Raw genomic sequence first — 25,362 nt, 5'->3', positions numbered from 1 at the left:
GCAACACTTTTTAATAAAAAAGTAAATAAGAAACTCAGTAAACTCTCTCTGGGTAAATAAAATAAAGTGAGATGAACTTACAATGTCTTCTATTAAGTGCCTGCAGTTCTTCTTAGCAGGAGTATAGACTTCTCCCTCATTACACAGACAGCCTTCACTGCAGCCTGTTAGATTCCCGCTATGTTTACCCTCTCTGTTAACATTGTGCTCATTATACTGCGTGGCTGCAGATATGCGTGGAAAACAAGCTGAGAGAGTCTCTTATTCTCTCTCTCTGTTACTTTATTTCTGTGTCACTTATTCACGCATATAACAAGCTCGGTCGTGGGTGGGGGAGCCCTCCTCTGAGTCAGTTTGTCACATTGTGTCAGCCTGTTGAGAACATCACCTCTGCTAATGTGACACGGCCTTCGAGGTTGAAAAATCTGCCACTTGTGAGCCGTTACAAGGTGCATTACCACACGGCTGCATGTTGGAGAGACGCTAAGTGAGACCAGAGCGAAAGGAGGGGAGAGTGGGCTGTGTGTGTGGGAGGTTTGGAGAGGTGGTTGTTTGGAGACTTGGCACAAACGATCCCTGCAGCTTCTGGGGTTTGGTGGCTCGGGCCCTAATTACAGCGTGACCAGTGGGAATACTTCTCTGTCCGGCACAAAGCTCCAGAGAAAAGAGACGTTACATTGAGAAAGAAACCACTCACATCCTGTCAATCTTTGCCTATCCTCGAGTTATTTAACACATGCACACTGGGCTGAGACACTAAGAGAGAGCTGTGACAGTGACACACACTATCCTTAACTGCCTCTTGTTTGTGAGACTTTGATACTAATCCCTCTGCAAGTAATTCCAGCTCTTTTTGTTGCCTTCCGTCCTCCACCTCTACTGTTTTAGTTAGATATAAGGAACGCTTTTCTAGTATGATTTAGGGAACACTTCTGTTCTGTCGTTGAATTTAGGGAACACTTTTGTAGTTGGATTTAGAAAACACGCATGATACTACTTCATGACATTGAAACTCAAAGTGTGAAAGGATACATATGTATTAATGTGTCTTTGATTGTGTACATATAGGTATATATATATTTGTTTTTGTATTCGAGATTGTGGGAAACTGTAATTCGATCGTCTGTACACACAAACTGAAAGATTGACAATAAAGTTGACTTTGACTTTGATTATGTACGGATATGAATTCCCCTTTTCACATTTCTACTATTGATTGTATTTGCTCTCTTAGTTTACTCTAACATTTCAAATAAGAATAACGTGTCACTGTGAAACTAAAGCAGAGAGCTGTGACAGCGACACAGACTATCCTTAACTGCCTCTTTTTTGTGAGACTTTGATACTAATCCCTGAGAAAGTAATTCCTCATCTTTCTTTTTGCCTTCCCTCCTCCACTGAGCCACAGGTCACGATGCAGTCTAATCACTGGGCCGCCCTGTCATGCCGATCATGCAGAATATATTACCAAGTACTTTAAAAATTAATATTTTACATAATCCACTCCATTTTGCTTAAAGGAATGCATTGACCTTTTAGTTAATACGCTTTTTAATTGACAAAACTTTGCTTGATGAAAAGACTTGCAGTTTTTCATCATTGTTTGATGCAGGTTTTTTCAGGATTAAGCAAAATTAAAAAGCTGCATGGAAAACTGGGATATACGCTTATATGCTTTCTAGGTTAGAGTTACATGGTCTGTTAAATATAATGCTGGAGCCTAAAGATTTGTTAGCTTATTGAAAATGCTGGAAACTGTGAAAAAACAGTCATGCTCCTACTGGCTAGCGCTCCAACACATTGTACGTGATAGGCTAAGGGGTGGGACATCTCTAAGTGGTTGACCAATCGCAACAGGGCTTCAGGGAACTCTTACGTTTCTATGTGTCTTTAGGGAACTCTTACGTTTCTAGGTGGCTTTAGGGAACTCTTACGTTTCTAGGTGGCTTTAGGGAACTCTTATGTTTCTATGTGGCTTTAGGGAACTCTTACGTTTCTATGTGGCTTTAGGGAACTCTTACGTTTCTATGTGGCTTTAGGGAACTCTTATGTTTCTAGGTGGCTTTAGGGAACTCTTAAGTTTCTATGTGGCTTTAGGGAAATCTTACGTTGCTATTTGTCTTTAGGGAACTCTTACGTTTCTATTTGTCTTTAGGGAACTCTTACGTTTCTAGGTGGCTTTAGGGAACCCTTACGTTTCTAGGTGGCTTTAGGGAACTCTTACGTTTCTATGTGGCTTTAGGGAACTCTTACATTTCTATGTGGCTTTAGGGAACATATCAGTTTCTATTTGACTTTACGGAACAGCTACATTTTTAATTAGATTTAAGGAACACCTACGTTTCTATACTTACGTTAGATGGGTTTAAGGGAACTCTTTAGTTTTAGTTGGCTTTAGGGAACACTTCTCTGGTTAGATTTAAGGAACACTTACTTTTAAGTCATATATAAGGAACACTTACATCTGTCGTTGAATTTACAGAACACTTTTTACATGGTCTGTTAAATATAATGCTGGAGCCTAAAGATTTGTTAGCTTATTGAAAATGCTGGAAACTGTGACATCACTATGTAACAGTTGTGCTCCTACTGGCTAGCACTCCAACACATTGTACGTGATAGGCTAAGGGGCGGGACATCTCTAAGTGGTTGACCAATCGCAACAGAGCTGACCAGCTAACCAATCAGAGCAGACTGGGCTCTGGTTTCAGACAGAGGGTGAAAACAGGTGCTGCAGCACAGGCAGTATGAGAAGAATAAAGAGCTTTTTGAACATTAAAGCTTGGAGACATGTCCCAGTAGAGACAAAAAAGATATGAATATAAACGTGAAAATTAGAATAATATGTCCTTGCTCAACTGCCAGCCTTTTTGCAAAGCTGAGCTTACCATCTGCTTGCTCAAGTTTCAAATTCAACAGTGATTTGTTCCTTAATTCTGCAAATTATATCGTGAAGTGTAGTTCCCAAAATGTTGGCCATTCTCTTTCAAAGGTACAGTAGATGTTTTCCTAAAGGATTTGACATTACTGCCTATGCTTGTTTCCTTATAAACAGTAACTGGCAAACTCCACTGCTACAGTAAATGTATAGTGAGTATAGTGAGTCTTTACAGTGATAAACTCGGATAACGTCCTAATTTCATCCGTCTCCCAACCCAGGGAAATCGAAGCTCAGTCCTGTGGAAATATCGACCGCCTTCGGGTCTTTTATGAAAAGCTGTGCTGTCACAACATCTGTTGAAGCGATTTGGAGAGGCAGAGAGCATTGTTACTCCAGCATCAGTGAGGACACCAGACATCAAGGATCAATAAAAACCATTATGGCATTTCACTCAAAATGTTGAGCAATGCCTGGAACCAAAACAAGAAAAGTGGGAACTCTTGAGTGAAAAGATGTTCACGGTGATGGAGAAAAACGAGCCGAACAGAAACACATCCCTCCACGGCTCACAATATTTCAAAAGGAACATCTTTTCATGATGACATTTAACGTCGATCTCTAAACTCAATTTATTTCACTAAAATAGCAAGTCACATTACTAATTTCGCCCTGAATGATGCCTGTTAAAAAATCTCTAATGCCTGCTCAAGGGCTGCCAATAAATTCTGCTCTCTAACACACAGCTCTGGGGCCAATCTTTCTGTTTGATTAAACTTTGCTCTATGAAATATCCAAAGGCACATAGATTTACAACCTGCTCTGTTAAATTATTGACACCTGACTGCTTTGCCTATCAGTTTCTCCACTAATCCCCTGTTGTTAACTCACATATAATGAATGGGCTTATGGGTAGACAGAGTTGAAAAGATGTGTATCACATATAACTCACAAAAACACTTTAAAATGTGCACCAAAAATAGTCTCAAACTATCTTTAAATAAAGGCTAAAAGCTAAAGTCTAACAGCTAAAGTCTAACAGCTAACGGCTATCGGCTAACAGCTACAGTTATTATTCCAGTTCGGCTCTGGGTGAGTAACAGTTGATTTGTAATGCTCAGCTGACTTTATGTTAGTTATTTATTACACCAGTTGTCTTTAAGACGGTTTGAGTTGTTGTGTTGGTGTTTTCAACTCTGTCTACCCATAAGCCCCCCCCCCCCCCTCTCAATCAACTTCCTCTTGACTGCCTTTTTATTTTTTACATACTTGTTTGCCTGTCCTTGTTTGTCTACCCTCCCTCATACTGTAAAGCGTCTTTGAGTTGTGAAAAGCGCTATATAAATAAAATGCATCATCATCATATTTAAGTTGGTGACTTCCAGTTGACTTTCATTGATAGACTACCATTCATTCATTATTCATTTGTACTTGATTACTGAAGAGGCCATGGACGTTACCCATGCAATATCTGCCGGTCTATAAATAATGGTCTATGTTCAACATGAAACAAACAGCTGTTGTCTTTGAAGCTCTGCGATAGATCTGAATAACATGAGCTGTGCAGATATCATGCAGGGAGAGAAAACAAGGGAGATAAAAGACGGGGAGAAAGAGACAGTGGGAGAGTGTGTTCGAAGGCTCTCAGGCAGGAAGGATGTAAGTCGGAGAGAGCAGGTACATTTTTCATGTGGCGGTTTGCACAGGCAATCCTATAGCTGGCCGTGGTTTCCCGAGAGAGAGAGAGAGTTTCTTCCGAGGCCCCCAAGCGCATTTCTTGTTGAGTCCGCCTGTAAATTGCCACCAAAACTAGTGAATTACTCCATGATGTGTCGCAGAGGAGAGCCCTATAGGCATAACGCCACAGACTCATGCTTTCCCTCACAGTAATTCCTCAGTGACAGCCAGGCAGCACATTGAGATGTTCCAGTGAGAACCCAACAACTCCATATTTAAAACAGCTGGCTGCCACTGCGTGCTGCTGGAGATTCTGATGGATTGAAACACAAGCATGCTGCTTCTCGTTAAATAAACAATGGGGAAATATTGGGATCATTTGTCGGGAAAACTACCAAAATTACTGCCCTCTCTCAAAAAGGAGATGAGACCCTACTACGATGCGATGGTGGTGCTCAATGCTAACAGTGGCATGCTAAACCTTGTAGCTACGTGCTTTCATGAGCCTAATTTACGAGGTATTTGCTCACAACCAGAGTAATTGACCATTGAAAAATCTAACCTGAAAGTTAAAGGAGCACTAATGTGATTACAATTAAATCTGAGGTTTAAGTGAATGTCTACATTTCACGGTAATCCATCTGATAGTTGTTGAGACAAGTCACTCAAAAGAACAATGGTCGGCCTCATAGAGGTGTAAGTGAAAAGGTCATAAGTAAATATCATCTGGTAACGTGAATGGCTCTACAAAAGTTGGTGTCAATCGGCTAGATATTTCACAGAATAAGTGAAGATGTTGCACTAATCTTGGCCCTAAGGGGAAAGTTATGGCACTTTTCCACTACAGGGCGGTTTAAGGCCGGGCCCACTTTTTTTTGCTTTTCCACTAGGGGTAGTTCCGGCCCAGGGCTACTTTTTCACCTGTTTTCTGGCCCTCCAAAATCGAGGTTCTTACCGGGCCAACAACCGGGCTGAATATGCTAAACTAGTGACGTAAACACTCTCGACTGCTGATTGGTCAGAGAGAATCGCTGGCAAAGGGGGCTACAACTACAACAAAATGAACATATTCTACCGTGATTTAATTGTAATACACGTTTCAAAATGATGCTTACATACTGATACCGGTTAGTAACTACATACTGATACTGGTTAGTGAAAACCATGAATTAATGCTTTGCCAAGTCTGCAGACAGACGGCAGGCGGAAAACCTTTTAAAATGTGTGTTTTCTGAATGGAGAAGCTAACGTTATATATGCTCTGACCGTCCACACTCACAACAACGGCCTATACAGACATAAATAAACCAGCGACTGTATTCGCCATGACACAGGCAGTCTGTGGTTTGTACTTGTTTAACTTTTGTCTAGTTTCTGAACAGATATGAGGAGCTGTGAGCTCTGAGTGCTAACAGCTAAGGGCTGATGTTTTGGTTTTGTGGTTCGCATTGAAGATGACGTCACGTCAGTTTTACGCAGCGTCGCTCCGCCCGCCGAACAGCCGATCGCCCCGCCTACACGGCGTTACTATAGTTACTACCCCTGTTACTAAACTGTAATGGAAACGCAGCATAAAGTGAGCCTGGCCTACCAAGGCCTAACCATACCGTACTAAGCCGGGCTAGGTCCTGCAGTGGAAAAGCGCCATTAGAGGATCGCCAAAATCATTAGGACTCGGCCTCTATAGATCAAGCATATATGGACATAAAATATTTAGTTGTTGAGATATTTCTCTAAAGGGCACACAAGTCAGCCTGCTTGTGACTCAAAATGCCAAGTTGGAATAACCAAAGTCTGAAGAGTTCATCCTTTGGAAACTTTGCATTTCACTACTACAGTATATGAAATGGCAATCGATCACATATTTGTTGAGCGACCAAACTGCTGGACTGGCATTGCAATCCTTAGAGCCACACAGCAAAACACAACAGAATCAGTCAAATAGCTAAACCCAAGGATAGTGAAGGGTTGTTTGACGTTTTCTAAGTGAGCTTGTAGGGATTCATTATCACTGGCGAACAAGGTTGAACCTACTGTAGGATCTTCTTCTTCTTTTTCTTGAGACTCTAATCCATGTCGAAGCTGATTAAACAATCAGTAGCTAAAGCTGATTGGCGGTGAACAATAGACAATGTACGCTCAGTTTGAGTCAGGAGTGATCAAGGACAGGACATACACTCTAGTTTTCTTCAGCCACTGAGTGGTATTTGAGAAATTACAAGATTATTGGAAGACTCCACACCTTGTGATTTGCAATATCTCTGTGACTTTAGCCGCCTTACTCTGACCCTTTATCGTAATTCATTTGCCAAAGCCATGTTCTTTAAACAGATGTCTTATATAAATCAATCATTTGCAAAACTCTTGCATCAGACATTATTCAAAAAGAATAAGTACTGACATAATAGTCCAAAACTGACTGTCTAGCAAACCAATCAGAACAAATCTGCCACTTACACCATTACCATTGTACCTTGATGGCTTCCAGAAAAGTTGAAAGTAGTCCTAATGAACTGACTGTGCACAAATGATATTGTGAGACCAACATCATTTATCATCTCAGCAACAGTGTAGGGATGTCTCACAGCTGTGAAGTCTTCTAGTGTGAAATCTAGGCGTATTGATTTCTGCAGGGCTATATTCTTCACAGAGGCTACGGTGTGTTCTCCAGGAGAATTATTTCTCTTTTATCGCTCACTTCGGATCCTTCACCTCTCAATCCTGTGTCGCTCTTCGATCTATCTTAACGGAAAATAACCCTTTAAGCAAGGAGTACCTTGACCCCTCGACATCAAATCAATCCTTATCACGGTGGTGGAGGCAAAGAAAAACAATTCTGCTGCTTAAACGTCATAAAAGCATGACAGCTTCAGGCACAGCCGCGGCGAGGCGTTTGAAAGACTGCGATGTGGGAGCTCACAGTCTATAGCTATGGATTAAGCTCACAGCAAATAGAAGCATGGCAGAAACAGAGGTAATCTCTTCCCTCTCACCATACCTGTTTTTTAATCTCCTTACTGAAGTAGTTCTTGCAAAGCTGCTCAAACAGAGAGGGGTTTATTCACAGAGGTTAGAGTAACATGAAATGATACTGTCTCAGGTTTCCCCAAAGGTCCATGTCCTCAAAGAGTGATGCGCTGCTCACCTGGATGTTGTCCTCGTAAGCATTCGCTACCATGCTCAGATTTGCTGCTTGGTTTTAAAAAGTGCACGAGGGGCATTCTTAGTAACGGTCCTTGAACTGCAGCCAGAGTAAGTATAACATTTTGCTTTTCGCGTATAGATTACACAGTGTAACCTGACGCAGCAGTGTATCATAAAAACGTCCTCTTACTCACTCACTGAGAGCAGCCTCTTGTTTAAACGCCTACAGTGCTCAGGATAATTTACCCCGCGGCACGCTGGATTTGCATAAAACTAGTTCCGTTTTGCATTTTGATGCACAGCCTTTGCAGTTTCCCACAGAATCTCCCACCATAAAACAACTTTCCCACACCTGAACCGCTGCCTAAAAGCTTCCACTGCTGCTTGTACTGTGAAGATGAAATAATGAGGGTTCTTTAATGCAATATTTCACACTTGCAGAATATTGTAATTTCTCAGCTCCACACCTTGGTATGAGATCATTACCGGTAAGCCTCTGATATTAAGTGTTCATCATCAGAGCTTTCCCCCTCACTCTGACTCTGACTAATGAGAACTGCAAACAGTCACGCTGCTGTTCAGGCGTCTTTCCTTATTAGATCGCCAACAGGATGAGCTAAGGTGCTTATTATGAGCGTGATTTTAAATCAAACATATTCAGCCATCTTTGCTTTCGTTTTTTATGTGTTTATGCTGTAACTCAAATGCATTCCCTGAGGATATAGTAAAGTATGACATGCATATTAAGTTACTCACAGTTTGACAGTTTAATGTACTTTCCAGATCAAGTTAAAACAGTCTTAGTGGGAATTAAATATAGAATAAAAGACTTCAGGTTAACAGATCCATCAAGCTGACTTTATTCAAGCTTTCCAAAAGGCACCACTTCCCTGACATTTGTAGCTTGATTTAATTGTTAAATAAATGCAATCTATTTAGCTTTCTCTATCAATATTTGTTTATAGGGTTACATTTTGGGATGTGGGAATGATCTTGGCTTGAGTATTTTGGTGCGAAGGCGGGATACATTCTGAGGGTTTTAACATTTACAGCAGATTTCTTCCCCTTTTTCTATCGATTTTAACCTTTCCCTGACACAAAAAATACTTCATAACAAATACAAGGTCACATGCTGTGGAGTAGAACCATTCAAAAGGGTACACACTTGTTGGCATAATAATGTACAACACAACACAAAGCAACATGTTTGCTGTAAGTGTAGGTGGAGTTGCAATTGAAATATGTAATGAAAACAACTGTTGCACAATGCAATGAATATATAATGTCATTGCCCTGATTTCTGCTGATGGAAAGCAGATAAATGAAGCTGTGCTGTACTCTGCAGACCTGGAAGTCCCCACGCTGCACACTGGGAAACACACACACACACACACACTGATACACACTCACTGCAGGGTTTAAATAGCTGGGGCACAGGACAGGGGAAGCACTGCAACCCACATTTCAAATATTTACTGTACACTTGTGATATGTTGACAGTAATCTGACAATGAAATGCAACTTTCCACTTTGAGTTGAACTTTTGGGATGATGTCCAACATGGACAAGTTGTCAAACCCTGAATGATGTGTGTGTGAGAGAGTGTGTGTGCCTGGCATTTATGACCAGTGACAGCCCAGACACGCATGATGTGGCATCAGTTCTGGCAGACTCACAATAAAACAGAGCCTTGTGTGACAAAGTGTGCCAACAGCGAGAGAAAATGATTTCCCCCCCCCACTCTTTTTTTCTTTCTACACCAGCTTCCTTCCTATGGTGAATTCGGGCCAGAGGTGGCGGAAATACGTCAGTTATGTGGGTTTCTCTGAAGCTTCACTGCGTCTCTTAATTTCGGATGAAGGGAATGAGAAGGGGGTGGGGGGGATTTTAATCACTCCTGTCGCTTTAAGGACACTTATCAGAGCCTTCTTATGCGAATAGAAAATACCACGAGCCACCGAGCAGCCAAAGGGACGGACCGGAGTGGATTTATAGGAAACTCAACATTATCTCAACTGGAATAGACCGCTTCATCGCCTCATGGAGTTTGGCCACACACTGGATGTCTTATTCGGATCATTTAGGGAATATTGCGCATAAGTAGCTCTCGGACTTGGGATCCGTGTGAAGCGCAGAGATGAATATGGGGATTATTCACTCACCCAGCAGACAGCACCGATAGCCTGCGTACTTTCCTGGGCAGGCGTGTTTGTTTCGGACGGATAGTATCCAGAGCTCAGTGTCTGACAGCCCTGGATCATGGATCGGGGAGGTGGAAAACAACAGCGACATGATTCTCTGTCTGCGGCATGCAGAGAGCCCCGGCTGTAACATCGCTTCTTATTATTCCAACAAAAGTTCCGAAGCGGCTGTACGGCGTATATTTTAACTATTTCACCGTGTTTTGCACCTGCTTTAGCGGACACCGCGTCGACACAGTGCGGATTCGTGGCAAAATAACGCGTCTTCCCACCGCCGGGAGTGGGATACTTGAACATTTATCGTAATGGAGATTGGAGAGGTTTACACTGAAGGTCATTGAGTGTTATTAGGCTGTGTTTGTTATTCACGCACAGCGCTATCTTTGCGTTTTTAGCGCGGCAGCCTGCAATTGTCAGTTCAGTGTGTGTGTTTGTGAGTGTGTGTGTGTGTGTGTGTGTGTGTTGTGTGTGCGCGAGAGTGTGTGCGTGTGTTGTTATTACACGGTGCAGCCAGGCGAGCCCCCCGCTGTGGAGTTATATTTACATTTCTTTTCGACAACATGGATGGGAAATTGAAGCAGGGGGGTCGCAGGGCCAAGCGGGAGAGGGTGCGGAGGTTGCGGGAGGCAGGAAGCAGAGACAGCCCCAACTCCTCCTGCTCTGACCGGGAGGGAGGACTCAGTCCGGGGAGGGACGCTACCACCCGGCCCGGTAAGAAGGCGCCGCGCCCCGCAGCCGCCGCCAGAGCCCCGCGGCCCCCCCGCAGGAAGAGACGGGAGTCCAGCTCGCAGGAGGAGGACATCATTGATGGATTTGCTATCACCAGCTTCATCAGCCTGGACCGTCTGGAGGTAAGCAGGCTCTGGATCATTACCTGTGTGCGTGTTTGTGTTGGTGTGTGTGTGTGTGTGTATTTTTCATCAGTGGACTGGTTTCTCAAGTGGAGTCCCCCCCACTCACTCACTCAGAAGCAACACAGGACTTGTCTAATTGGTCTTCAATTGGCTTGAGATGATGCCAATTAAAGACATGGATGATCATGTGTGTTGTAGTCATGTCATAGTGAAGATCAGGGGTTTGGAGAACCTACAATTCACACATCATGTCTTAATTAGGAACACAATTATAAAAGCAACACATAAGCTTTAGATAATATGTATTAGACACAGGTGCTGGGTTTGTTTGCTTTATGTTAGACACTTGATTTGTACATACAACAAGTACATTCTCAAAAGTGGACTTGCCTAATTGGTTTCCAATTGGTTGGAGATGACGCCAATTAATGACATGGATACTAATGTGGGTTCTTATCATGTCATAGTGGAGATAGGGGTTTGTACCCCCCCTTTAAAGGTGTCCCTTATCAATACGTTGGTTTTATTCCCATCATATAAGATTGCTGACAGTTATACTAGACACTATGAGCATGTGTGTGTGTGTGTGTGTGTGTGTGTGTGTGTGTGTGTGTGTGTGTGTGTGTGTGTGTGTGTGTGTGTGTGTGTGTGTGTGTGTGTGTGTGTGTGTGTGTGTGTGTGTGTGTGTGTGTGTGTGTGTGTGTGTGTGTGTGTGTGTGTGTGTGTGTGTGTGTGTGGTGTGTGTGTGTGTGTGTGTGTGTGTGTGTGTGTGTGTGTGTGTGTGTGTGTGTGTGTGTGTGTGTGTGTGTGTGTGTGTGTGTGTGTGTGTGTGTGTATTGTGTGTGTGTGTGTGTGGAAAGTGTCTGACGATCATTGTTTGTAGAATATTACACATTGAAAGCTTTGTGGATGAGATGTTAATCATTGGCAGTGTATGGTTTGATGAGGAAGATAAACCGGTGCTGCTGTCTGCTGGTTTATTCTCTGATTCACTGCGAGTTGTCAGTGCACTCTTGACATTGTGCTCTTTGATGCACCACCATGCATTCATGTGTTACAGGCTGCTGTGCTGATAAGTGATTCTGTCATTACAGCCTTGTGGTATGTCTGTCAGAGAGGAAGGAAGGAGGTTCTCTTGTGACATCTCATTAAGTTTCCAAATAACAAATACAACTTCCCGAGGTGTGTTTTTTCCCCATGGCTCTTCAATGTAAATCCCTAGCTTTAATAAACATACCTAACATTCCCACTGTATATTTAGAGATAATGACCTCATTTGAAAGCCAGTGCCACATCATTTCAATGACAGCCTCCATGCAGGCTTAGCGATGGTATTAATCAGCCATGATTGACTCTCTCCTCCTACACAGCGCTTAGTCAGTATAATGGTTGAATGCAGATTTACAGCAAAATAACTACATGGAAAATAAATCAGCTGTCCACCTGCACGGCAGAGAAGATTCACTCCCTGCTGTTAACAAGTTCAACCTCTCCGGGTCATCACTAGTTACATTGCTATTGCATTTAGCTCATGGTTCCTAGAGTGGGTGTGAAAACAGATAAACAAAAGGAGACGTTTTTAACTATAAATTGCTATCCAACCAGAGCATTTCTGTAGCCGTTATGGATTACAAATATTACACCTCATAAACTCCTGTAATGATGCCATAGATTGCATAGCATCATAAAGTAGGATAAACTCCCCATTAGCAGCACAGCAGAGCTTCCCTTAGATAAACTTGTTACTTGTTATCAAATGTACATCAGATGTGTTGGGCCCATTCTGTGGGATTTGAGTGCAGCGTGCTGGGATGTGAGTTGTTCTGGCCTTTGTGCTGCCACCTCTGACAGCTGCTGACTGTGAAACACTTTGAGGATGTCATCGCTGCAAAGTGCTTCTACTGTCGCTTCTTCTGCTCTCTAACCTGATGCTCTGTTGACTTTTAGGATCTCACGTGTACATTTGATGCTGTTAGAGATACATCGTGATCACACATTACAAATCTACTGTCCTGTTTGGGCTGTAGAGCTTGTCCTTACACACTTTGACAGTTGAATTTTTATATCCTGATTTTTGTTAAAGCAATCTTGCTGGGAATTCAACTTTTGATAAAAGATGGCAAGTTCACAGCTCCAGATTTGATTCCATCCCAGAGGAATAGAGCAATTTTCCAGTCAAGCAATGCATTATGCAAATACTAACCAGGCATTTACAAAGAAGGCAGCACTTCCCTCTCCTCTGCAACTTGATTTAGTTTTAAATAATTCACCTGCAATTAATCAAAAGCAGTTTATACACATATACTTCCATGTGGGATTGATGATGAAGTATTATAGTATGACGAATTACTGGATCATTTCTAAAAGTCTGAAGGGGTTGATCATTTACAGCTGGAAAACATACATTTTCCTACAAAACAATTACTGCAAAGTCTCATACTCTAAAATAGAGTATGACATGAATCTAAAGTAGTGTTCCACCTTTGCATATTAAACCAACATAATTCTTTACATTCATAATGCATGAATAATAATGAATGTACTGTACGTGTAGGTGTAGTTCAACCCAGCATGGGCAGTGAAATATATACTTAAAGCACACTTTAGTTCACACGTTGGACATCTTGTTCCTGCTCCTGGTGTTTGTAGCTGCAGAGCATTTTGTGTTTCTAATAAGGGTTCTCTTTGGACGTGTTAATACTAACATGCTGCCTTTGTGTGTTTGTGGAGAGGAAATTAAGTGAAATAATTATTCGCAGCAATAATAGTTTTTATACTCAAGTGGCAAATCCATGTTGAATGAACAAATAGAGAACAGCGGGCTCCATATAACAGCTTAAGTTTCAAGGCTGAGCAAATGAGGCATGATACGGCTCTATGTGAAATGATGCTCACATGCCAGATACTTGTTAGTAATTGGTCTGATTTGCATGCAAATGGACTGCGCTTATTAAAAGATGTTGGTGTATTTCATGCAATTACATGAGGGAATGTGCCTCGATTTCCCCTACATGCGGAGAGGGAAATGAGCTTTTTGTGTATATGCTGTTGTGGTTTATACATTGCATCGCTGTGGATGAAATGCTACTGGAAATACCTCCTGATTGATCACACTTTCACCTCCTCACTGTATGCTTGAGTAGAGCTCATGACCTACACTACCTGTGCTAATTTCTCATCAATTATGAGGAGGACACAGCGACGTCTGACCTATTGCATCACGCTCGGATAAGCAGACAGACTGTCCCCCCCCCCCGACCTGCTCCAAGTGACTGATGGCCGGCACGTTGTGTTTATGTCGGGCCGTACAGTCAGACTGCTGTCTCATTAGCATTCTGCCAACATCACCCCCCCCTCTCTGGGTTCACTGAGCCCACATGGCCAACATACTAATATTTACTCTATCTTGTTTCTTTTAATCTCCATCTAAGCCCGTTGCTGTGCTCACAGGACTCGAGGATGTTCATGTTTTATAAAGCCCCCGTCACATTTAGGTTGCCGTTATGTGATTGTCCTATTTGAATGTGCAGCAGCTACTGGCAGTGTGTAAGAGGCGAGGTTAGGGTTTCCTCCCGGAGCACTTTACCTCTAAACACATTCGTTGGTTTGTTGTTGTTGATATTCAGGCTCTACGCTGATGGGATCAAGCTCCCTGATGAAGGCTCAGGCTGTACCGTGATCCTCTAACCTGTTTCATTTGCAGCCAAAAGCAATTGGAAGCATTTATGGTGTATTTATTTGCTTTGAATCCCCACAGTTTCTCATAGGACATCCGCTTACTTACCTGTGCAAATCGACTGTACAAACACAGCCATAATAATAATAATACATGAGACTTGTATAGCGCTTTTCAGGAAACTCAAAGACGCTTTGACAGAGGATAAAAAAAAACAACAACAAAACAAAACAAAGAAAAATACAAAAAGAGATAAACAAAACAGAAAATAAGGGGGGGGGTCAGTAGTTGAATGCAGTGTTGAGCAGGTGGGTTTTGAGTGATGTTTTGAATGCGGTGAGGGAGGAAGAGTCTCTTACCTAATTCACACCAACGGTGTTTCAGGGCCGGTTCGGAGCTGGAGCTTGAAAAGCACCGGGTTTTCCTGTTCACACCGCAGCGGAGCAGCCTCTTAGCTCTGGAATCCAGTTCGTTTCAAGCACCAACAAATTGTCCGGCCAGAGCAAAAGCACCGCATACGTCACGCTTACGTCGAGGCGGGGGCGGGGGCAGGATCAACTCCTGAACAACAACAAAAAGCCCGCGTGTTATCCAGTTTGTACACAACGATGGAGAAACTTAACAAGCAGCAGTGGTCCACTGAAGAGACCTACTACTTACTGGGAATCTGGTCTTCCGAAGAGGTACAGAGGAAGCTGGAGCACAATCGGCCATTGTTGTTGTTGTCGGTGTCAGCTGTGAGGGGTTTCCGCGCGGTTTGGCTTTATGAAGCAGGCCCGCAAACGCTTACGTCATGACGCAAACGATGACGCAATGACGCAGCACCAGTCGGACTCTGGGCGGTGTGAAAAGAGCCAGAGCTAAACCGAAGAACCGGTTCTGAACCTGAAAAGCTCTAGCACGGAGCTTGAACCGGAGTTGCGTTGGTGTGAATGAGGTATCAGATGGATTGGGGTAGTGAGTTCCAGAGGGTGGGTGCAGCAACGGAGAAGGCTCTGCCGCCCCAGGACTTGAGGTTGGTCCGGGTGGGGAGGGGGACAGGAGGTTGGCAGTAGCAGAGTGGAGGGAGCGAGTGGGAGTGTGTCTGTGGAGGAGGTCAGTCAGGTAGGATGGGGCCAGGTCATGGAGGGCTTTGTACTGAATTCTCTGGGGGATGGGGAGCCAGTGGAGCTTGATGAGGACGGGTGTAATGTGTTCACGGATTCGGGTGTGGGTGAGTAGACGGGCGGCGGAGTTCTGGATGTATTGGAGTTTGCTGAGGATGTTTGCAGGTGAACCGTAGAGGAGGCTGTTGCAATAGTCCAGACGGGAGGGGATGAAGGCGTGGATGAGGGTTTCTGCAGCAGTGGGGGAGAGGGATGGACGTAGACGGGCGATGTTTTTGAGGTGGAAGAAGGCTACCTTATTGTAATTAGAGAAATGTAAGGGATAATTCAGTGATGATTCAAACATTCAGTCTGCTATTGTTGAGTAAGAGTGTGGTTGGCTCACTTACTACTCCTGTCATTGCTTTAGATATACCACCACTAAAGGTAGTTTGAATGATTCATTTAAATTCCACAAATGCTGATAAGTTAACCTCCTGGAAATGGAAATGTTTTCACCTGACATCTGCGCTGCAAAATAATTTCCCCGCTGCGGCTTAGAAAGTCTCCCCGTGGGTATCGAACGAGTGAGCAGATAATAAAATGACACAATTATCCATCTGTCACAGTATTAATAAGATGTTTGATTTGCTCCATTTGCTCTGTGAGTGGCGTCGGAGAGTTAAATCCCCTCTTGTTAATCCACAATCCTTCTGTTCATCTGCTTTAACATGAATTTACAGATTTGTTTGGGTATTTCGTTCCGCTGCATGAGTTTCTAAATACACTCTAATGGGGATTTAGGTTTAGTGATTTAGTGATATTACAACAGTGTCGAGGGCAGGAAGCCGAAAGGCCAGGTAAAAATGGGTTTGATAAATAAATAGAAGCTCTTGATGGGATAGTCTCTTTATTTATCCAGGGAAGTGTTGCTAAAAATGATTGCTCTTTCTCTTCACAGCCCGGTTTGACACACTTACACTAATCATCATCTGCTGCTGGCCACTGGGCAGCTCTGCCTGAGCAATATGGGGACATTAAGTCCCTCGCCCTAGGGGAGCTCGACAGTCGTTGTTAGGGGAGCTGCGAGTTGCAGATTTACTCTCTCCACCGATATTTTCCCAGCTGGTATATGGAGCTACGCCAGCGACATTCCTCTCAGAAGCATGTGTCTTTCTATTCTTACAAGCGCTCAGATCAAGGCCTCAAAGGATTTTTTTGGAGGGTTTCTCGTAAAGTAACCACACTTACACATCTTACACTCGAGTCCCATCACTGTCGTTGCAGGGCGTCTTACTGCACTCAGATAGCACCATGTGTTCCTTATTAACAGTCATTAGTACATCTAACAATCAGGAGTTAGCCGAGTGCCACAACATTACATATTTAATTATTGAACCAGTATTAAACATCCTGGCTGCAGAAATTAATAAACCTTTAGAGCTTCAGCGGAAATATATTCTTTATTGAGATAAAAGAAGATGTATTATGATCATTTTCAGGTGTGTATCAGTATGTACTGTAGTGTCTCTACTTTAAAGAGTCCTCTCCTGCTGATGTTCAGGTGTATATCAGTATGTAGTGTCTCTAATTTAAAGAGTCCTCTCCTGCTGATGTTCAGGTGTATATCAGTATGTAGTGTCTCTACTTTAAAGAGTCCTCTCCTGCTGATGTTCAGGTGTATATCAGTATGTAGTGTCTCTACTTTAAAGAGTCCTCTCCTGCTGATGTTCAGGTGTATATCAGTATGTAGTGTCTCTACTTTAAAGAGTCCTCTCCTGCTGATGATCAGGTGTATATCAGTATGTAGTGTCTCTACTTTAAAGAGTCCTCTCCTGCTGATGTTCAGGTGTATATCAGTATGTAGTGTCTCTACTTTAAAGAGTTCTCTCCTGCTGATGTTCAGGTGTATATCAGTATGTAGTGTCTCTACTTTAAAGAGTCCTCTCCTGCTGATGTTCAGGTGTATATCAGTATGTACTGTATCTCTACTTTAAAGAGTGCTCTCCTGCTGATGTTCAGGTGTATATCAGTATGTAGTGTCTCTACTTTAAAGAGTCCTCTCCTGCTGATGTTCAGGAGTATATCAGTATGTAGTGTCTCTACTTTAAAGAGTCCTCTCCTGCTGATGTTCAGGTGTATATCAGTATGTGGTGTCTCTACTTTAAAGAGTCCTCTCCTGCTGATGTTCAGGTGTATATCAGTATGTAGTGTCTCTACTTTAAAGAGTTCTCTCCTGCTGATGTTCAGGTGTATATCAATATGTAGTGTCTCTACTTTAAAGAGTCCTCTCCTGCTGATGTTCAGGTGTATATCAGTATGTACTGTATCTCTACTTTAAAGAGTTCTCTCCTGCTGATGTTCAGGTGTATATCAGTATCTAGTGTCTCTACTTTAAAGAGTCCTCTCCTGCTGATGTTCAGGTGTATATCAGTATGTAGTGTCTCTACTTTAAAGAGTTCTCTCCTGCTGATGTTCAGGTGTATATCAGTATGTAGTGTCTCTACTTTAAAGAGTCCTCTCCTGCTGATGTTCAGGTGTATATCAGTATGTACTGTATATCTACTTTAAAGAGTCCTCTCCTGCTGATGTTCAGGTGTATATCAGTATGTAGTGTCTCTACTTTAAAGAGTCCTCTCCTGCTGATGTTCAGGTGTATATCAGTATGTACTGTATATCTACTTTAAAGAGTTCTCTCCTGCTGATGTTCAGGTGTATATCAGTATGTACTGTATATCTACTTTAAAGAGTTCTCTCCTGCTGATGTTCAGGTGTATATCAGTATGTACTCTACTGGGACATGTCTCCAGGCTTTAATGTTCAAAAAGCTCTTTATTTGTCTCATACGGCCTGTAGTATCACCCTCTGTCTGAAACCAGAGCCCAGTCTGCTCTGATTGGTTTGATTGGTCAACCGCTGAGAGATGTCCCGCCCCTTAGCCTATCATGTACAATGTCTTGGAGCGCTAGCCAATAGGAGCGCGAGTTTTACATAGTGATGTGTGGGAGAGAAACCTTTTACAAGCAGACCGTTTTCAGGCACAACAAACCTATTTAACACGGTACAGGAAATAGAAAACCCCAAAAGATTAATAGGGCCTCTTTAGCTGGTTAGACATCATCTTTGGTAGTTTGTTTATCACATGTTTTCCCCTCTCTCCTTGTGGTTAGCTGTGTACTTCTGCTGTAAAACGGCTCTGATTGCCAGTGTGTGTAACACAGTGAACTGATACTGACACTGGAAGCCACAGCAGTCTGTAGTTCGACGTCTTGCTTTGATGTCGTGGCAGCAGATTTGTTTCAGGGTTTGCAGCAATCTTATTTCGTGTTTTCACTTTCCCCCGACGGTGATAGTGCTGTGCATCATATGCCGGCACTGACAAACAACTCCAGCTTTAATTAACAAGGCAACCCCCCGAGGCTGCGCTGCGATTGGCTGACACATCCCACAGAGAGAGCTTTCTTAATGCCAGTGGGACGTCCCCTCTCTCTTACTGTCACACTCTGTGGGCGACAGCATGGCTGATAAATGCTTGGTCACATTCACAAGCCTTCTCTCTCACAGGACTGAACCTCTGCTGTGCATCTGTCCAAGCCATCAACCAGTGACCTAAATATATCCACTGATGAAGCTTCTAGTGTGTTCGTGTGAATCTGAGAGCATGGCAATCACTGTGTCAGCCTCCTCTGTGACTACAACGCTATTGTATTCAGCTACGTTGGGTTCACGTGACAAAATAAAAGACAACTGGAGGAAATGCTTCAGTTCGCAGAATCCCAGCATGTCAGACAAAAAGTAGTTTGATGCCAGGACAGAAAACATACATATGTGCATGTTAGGATGTTTAAGGCCTCAACAAGAAATGCTTTTTATTCCTGATTGAGCTGCTCATTGTTTTAAGGGTTATTTGGTTGTAAAATATTGTGTCAGCAGTGTACAACTCAAAGAGGTTCAGTTTACTGTTATAGAAGTTTAAGTAAAGAAGCAAGTGTTCATACACCAGAAACTTGAACCTATTAATCTTGTCTTCAAGAATAACAAACATTGAATTGATTGTCACAAATTTGACATTTTGAGTTGTACAGTTGTGCCATTAAGATACTTAAAACGACAGCAAAACAATACTTCATTGATCCCTCACGTTGAGGATCCTCTAAGCAAGCAATAGTATTTTCCTTTTTCAACATTTGACCATGGCATCCCAAGTGGATTAGAAATCTGAGGTTTGATCATTAGACGATGCATCACATCAAACCCTGTTAATAACAGGATAGGACACTTATGGTAGTGGGGGGGTGGACAACACTTCATTGATAGCAGAGAGACAGGATTGGTCTAAAGCTAGCTTTTGATTGAAACCTATAGTACTAATATACAGTACTCAGCAACCTGTTCCTGTTTTTGTTTTCTTCAGCCTATGTATCTTTATTATTACTTTTTGTTTTGTTACTTCCCATTGTAAAGCGTCCTTGGGTTTCGTGAAAGGCGCTATATAAATTGAAATTATTATTATTATTATTAGACCTTTGGTGCTGTTCTTTTACCAGGCGGTCCCTCCTTGTTTTGTACTTATCATGCACACTCAAGAAAGGCTCATGGCTGAGAATGCAATACACATTTTCTACCATTCCCCATCATTTTTGACATTTGGGGTTACTAAGTGTAGCAATGCATGTTCAAAGGGAGTGAAGAAGACTGCAAGCCAGCGCAGAGTGGTGCTAAGCTTGTAGGCAAGGCAAGGCAAGTTTATTTATAGCACTTTTCAACACAAGGCAATTCAAAGTGCTTTACAAAAAATGAAAAACATTAAGAAAATGGCATTTAAAATCAGTCATTAAAAAGAGAAGCTAATAAAATAAACATTAAAAGAAAAAGTACATGGATAAAAGTTACAGTGCAGTCTAAGATATGAATAGTTCAATTAAAAGCAGCGACAAAAAGAAAAGTCTTCAGCCTGGATTTAAAAGTAGTCAGAGTTGCAGCGGACCTGCAGGTTTCTGGGAGTTTGTTCCAGATATTTGGAGCATAATAACTGAACGCTGCTTCTCCATGTTTAGTTCTGACTCTGGGGACAGAAAGCTGACCAGTCCCTGAAGACCTGAGAGATCTGGATGGTTCATCATTTAGCAGGAGGTCAGAAATGTATTTTGGGCCTAAACCATTCAGTGCTTTATAAACCAGCAGCAGTATCTTGAAATCTATTCTTTGACACACAGGAAGCCAGTGTAAAGACTTCAGAACAGGAGTGATGTGATCCACTTTCTTAGTGTTGTAGGATTTAAAAATGAAATAATGCTATTATCGCATGGCAATTGTTTCCAAAGGAAGGTTCAACGTGTTGGACTTCAAGGATATACACCGTGGAATTTGGTAATACACACTGAATTAAAAAACATTTTGCATTTCAGCTAGTTTTAAATATCACTCTGAACCCGGTGAATCCATCAAGTGATCCCATTTCCGTTTAGATGTTTACTTTATCAGACACTTTGTTTGGATCTCAGCATGCAAGTCACCAGCTTTTGGTACTTGACAGATTTCAAAGTGAGTGGAACAGACGAGTCACTAATAAAAAGGCGAGCCAGACTCTACCTCAGTCGGCACCAGACAGGAATCTCTGTTTCCTTCATTTTTCGAGGCTTTCAGCCAGCAGCACTGGTGCCTTTTTTGAAAGGCAGTGGGGGGAAATGCATGCTGGCCCTGAGGGGTCCCTTCTAAAGCGCTGTCAGGTGTCCATTCTGAGTTATCACTCCACTGCCTGAACAACATCACTACAAAACCTAAGAATAAGAGCCTCTTTGTTTCCAGATAGCATGACAGGTGAGGAACTGCTGAATACTGCAGATAGTGGAACATGACTGACACATATTAAGTGGCACGTAAGAACATGCCGGTAGCTTGTTACAGGTATATCCATTTCCTGCTCGTCGTCCTGAGCCGTCTTCCATCTTCCTGTCTGGGTGTTTTCATTGCGCTGAATGACAGGATGTAATTATGCTGTGATTAAGATGCTATCTGTATAGGAAGGTTCCCCGGTAATTATCCACAGCTGATTTGTCCCCGCTCGTTTTACGTTTCATAACCCCTCTCCTGTTCCTCCACTGCTTGATTAATGCATGTTACCAAACAATGTTAACAAAGTATTTTATTTAAGCCGTTTAAGAAAAAGTCTGCTGATAACTTAATCGTATTTGTCATTCAGCCGAGGTGTTCCCAGCCCTGTGATGTTGAGACGCTTGGAATGAAAGACGAGGGCTGTAAAGGATTAACAACACAAATAATGAAACCTAAATAGAGAGGGTAGTGTTTAAGTGGCTTATTAAGTAATGGCTGTTTTCCTTTTCAGCCGTGCCCTTCACCGACACAGAGCAAAGAGAGGGCTCTGAAAGCCTGGCTAGCTTCAACCTTCAGATCACTTGAATCCCTTTTCAACGTTTTGTTTGCACCAGAGTGTAGGTCAATCTCTCTCTGAGCGGAGTCATTGGTCTGTTGACTTGGCGTGTGTGTGGTGGAAAGTAATAATAACGGTTTGAACAATGCTCTCCTGCCAACCAAGGTGAATACTTTACAATCAAGTGCTGAGCATACTACTGAATCTTCGGACGCTTGCAGTTGTTGTATGTCACTAGTGGTCCAACCATGTATCAGACATTAAAGGGGCCCTATTCCGCTTTTTCTCAGGTTAATAATGGTATGTAGTGTCTCTACTTTAAAGAGTCCTCTCCTGCTGATGTTCAGGTGTATATCAGTATGTAGTGTCTCTACTTTAAAGAGTCCTCTCCTGCTGATGTTCAGGTGTATATCAGTATGTAGTGTCTCTACTTTAAAGAGTCCTCTCCTGCTGATGTTCAGGTGTATATCAGTATGTAGTGTCTCTACTTTAAAGAGTCCTCTCCTGCTGATGTTCAGGTGTATATCAGTATGTAGTGTCTCTACTTTAAAGAGTCCTCTCCTGCTGATGTTCAGGCAGTGGCGAGCCGTCAGGGCCCTCTAGGCCCTCTGTGAGGGCCTAAGATATTCTACAAAATAATATTTAAAAACATTAAAAAAAAAAATGTATTTCTTTAGTTATATTTTTTTAGTTATATTTTTCATTAGTTTTACCAAAATAACTTGATTTAATTGTATTTAAAATAACATTTCCAAAGAAATAAATCCTTCGAATCTGCCTATTCAGTTTCTGTTGGAATGTGAAGGGTTAAATGAAAGAAGCTCGTCTCTGCGAGTCTGTGAAGAGAGGAGCTGTTGGACGTCCAGGCGGTCCAGCTATGAATTCACAGAGGGTTGCTATAGTAACTGAATGAGAGAGTAATGTCAAATGACAGTACAATTGACCAATCATATCTTCCCTCTGAAGGGTGTTATTATCGTGGACTTTATGACAAGTTCCGCCCGCTGTGAAACTTTTCTTGTTTCCGTAGCAACAACAACAACTTCCTGTCAACAACGTTAACTCGCCTTCAAAATAAAAGCATGCCAAATGACACTTAAGACATACAACTGCAACGAAAGTAACAAACACAATGCAATATCCTTTTCAATTTCAAAGAACACAAATAGGGTTATTTACAGGTGTTGTTTTGTGTGGTAGAGGGTCGCTTTCATTGATGCGTTTTGCACCCCGGGCCGTTGTTTTGATATTCCACTGAAGTATACGCTGTGACGTAATAACTCGAGGGAAGGGGTGGGGGTCAGAGGGCCTAGGTATAAAAGTCACGGCTCGCCACTGTGTTCAGGTGTATATCAGTATGTAGTGTCTCTACTTTAAAGAGTCCTCTCCAGTTGATGTTCAGGTGTATATCAGTATGTAGTGTCTCTACTTTAAAGAGTCCTCTCCTGCTGATGTTCAGGTGTATATCAGTATGTAGTGTCTCTACTTTAAAGAGTCCTCTCCAGTTGATGTTCAGATGTATATCAGTATATAGTGTCTCTACTTTAAAGAGTCCTCTCCTGCTGATGTTCAGGTGTATATCAGTATGTAGTGTCTCTACTTTAAAGAGTCCTCTCCAGTTGATGTTCAGGTGTATATCAGTATATAGTGTCTCTACTTTAAAGAGTCCTCTCCAGTTGATGTTCAGGTGTATATCAGTATATAGTGTCTCTACTTTAAAGAGTCCTCTCCTGCTGATGTTCAGGTGTATATCAGTATGTAGTGTCTCTACTTTAAAGAGTCCTCTCCTGCTGATGTCTCTACTGGGACATGTCTCCATGCGTTAATGTTCAAAAAGCTCTTTATTGTTCTCATACTGCCTGCCTTTTCACCCTCTGTCTGAAACCAGAGCCCAGTCTGCTCTGATTGGTTAGCTGGCCGGCTCTGTTGTGATTGGTCAACTGCTTAGAGATGTCCCGCCCCTTAGCCTATCACGTACAATGTGTTGGAGCGCTAGCCAATAGAAGCTCAAGTGTTACATAGTGATGTCACTGAATGGAGGAAACTTTGGGATTTTAGCCTATCCAGGACATTTCCAAAGGGAAAACCCCCAAAAGTAGAAAAGGGACCCTTCTGTATTGTGTTAGGCAGGGTAACACTTTAGAAATAACATCTGGAAATAGAAACTGAGAACACAGCATTTTAAATCCTCTACAACTTAAGGATTTTACTGTATTCAGGATTCTGCCAAATGCTAATACATGTTTTTTTAGAAGAGTCTTGTTTTTTTAAAAGCATTACTCACACAGTTGTGACATGGTGCGAGTCTTGTGCATATTTTCTTAATAGACCGCTCTTGGTGTGAAAGCAATTAGCTTTAACAGTTGTTGACATACTCTTCTGCTACGACACTCTCTACCAACACCAGCTCTGAGGGGAATAGTGTTTATAGGCCGAGTGACGCTGACAATAATTCCTCGGCACTCAGCTCCCTGTCTGAAATAAGATACGCTGATATGTTTGTCTGCAATTTATCACCGCTCATTGTTTGTTGGTATGTTGATCATCCACAGCATTTAGCCTTTCTGTGTGGGTGCAGAGCAGAGCAGAGTGAGGACTGTTTGAGTTTTTCTGTGATAGCTTTGGCAGCCATAAAACAAGCTGTGGCCAAGATAATAGAGCTTAGATAAGAGGGAGGTTACGCAATGTGGAATTTCTCTTTTTTTTCATCGCCTATTATGTTCCCTTCACTGTCTGGATGACATTTTCCTGACAACTCTGCGCTCAGCTGCCACACTCAGTTTCTCTCGTTGTAATGAAGCACCTTGTCGGACACATTTTGGCTCATATATTTGTCTGTGGACACACTGCAGGTGAAAGGACATTAGTTTGTTATCAGGCTGGTTAATACCCTTGCTCTCACATGTGGTAATCAGCTGGTTGTTGTTATCTGTTGATATGATAGCAGGGGTGCAGTTTGCCGGATTCACCGTGACGTCAGTACAGTACAGCTTTCCCTTCAACCTCATTTACTCTTATGGGACATTTTACCACATACTTCCACAAATGATATTCTGCTTTCAAGTTTTATGAACCTGTCTGCATTCAATAAGTTAACGCCTGCACAACGTTTAAATCATCAGTGCAAGATCAACAACTGCATTTTAAGATTACTGGTTATTTGATTCAAATGTAAATCTAACGGCCCGTCCACACGGCGGCGTGCGTTGAAGCTTCAACGCTTCTGCCCATTCACTTAATGAATTAGGTGACGTCACACTTCGCCAAACTGCATTGTGGGAGCGCCGCTTCGCGTTGCAATGTTCAACTTTTGAAGCTTCGACGGAAGCGTCAGCCAATCAAATCATATGCCAGTACAAGCTCTAGCCAATCAAACTGCTGCTTGTGTGTCCGGGGCGGGAGATTCATGTGATCGGTTGTTGGTCGAGTTTCAGACACGCCCGCCGGCAAGCTTCA

General features: G+C 42.5%; 1 protein-coding gene across 1 annotated transcript in view; it reads left to right on the top strand.

Annotated features, from left to right (window-relative positions):
* The first annotated feature begins 9,531 nt into the window (after positions 1–9,531).
* LOC117553419 (fibrosin-1-like protein) overlaps positions 9,532–25,362 on the top strand; it is a 391,517-nt gene continuing 375,686 nt past the window's right edge. The window contains exon 1 of the mRNA XM_034227323.1: positions 9,532–10,751. Within this exon, the coding sequence (XP_034083214.1) occupies positions 10,461–10,751 (291 nt within the window). The 5' untranslated portion in view covers positions 9,532–10,460. The remainder of the gene's footprint in view (positions 10,752–25,362) is intronic.

The sequence above is a fragment of the Gymnodraco acuticeps genome, unplaced genomic scaffold (genome assembly GCF_902827175.1).
Source record: "Gymnodraco acuticeps unplaced genomic scaffold, fGymAcu1.1, whole genome shotgun sequence".
Lineage (NCBI taxonomy): Eukaryota > Metazoa > Chordata > Actinopteri > Perciformes > Bathydraconidae > Gymnodraco > Gymnodraco acuticeps.
Note: the sequence above shows the minus strand (reverse complement) of the source record. Positions and strands in the feature narration are given on the sequence as shown.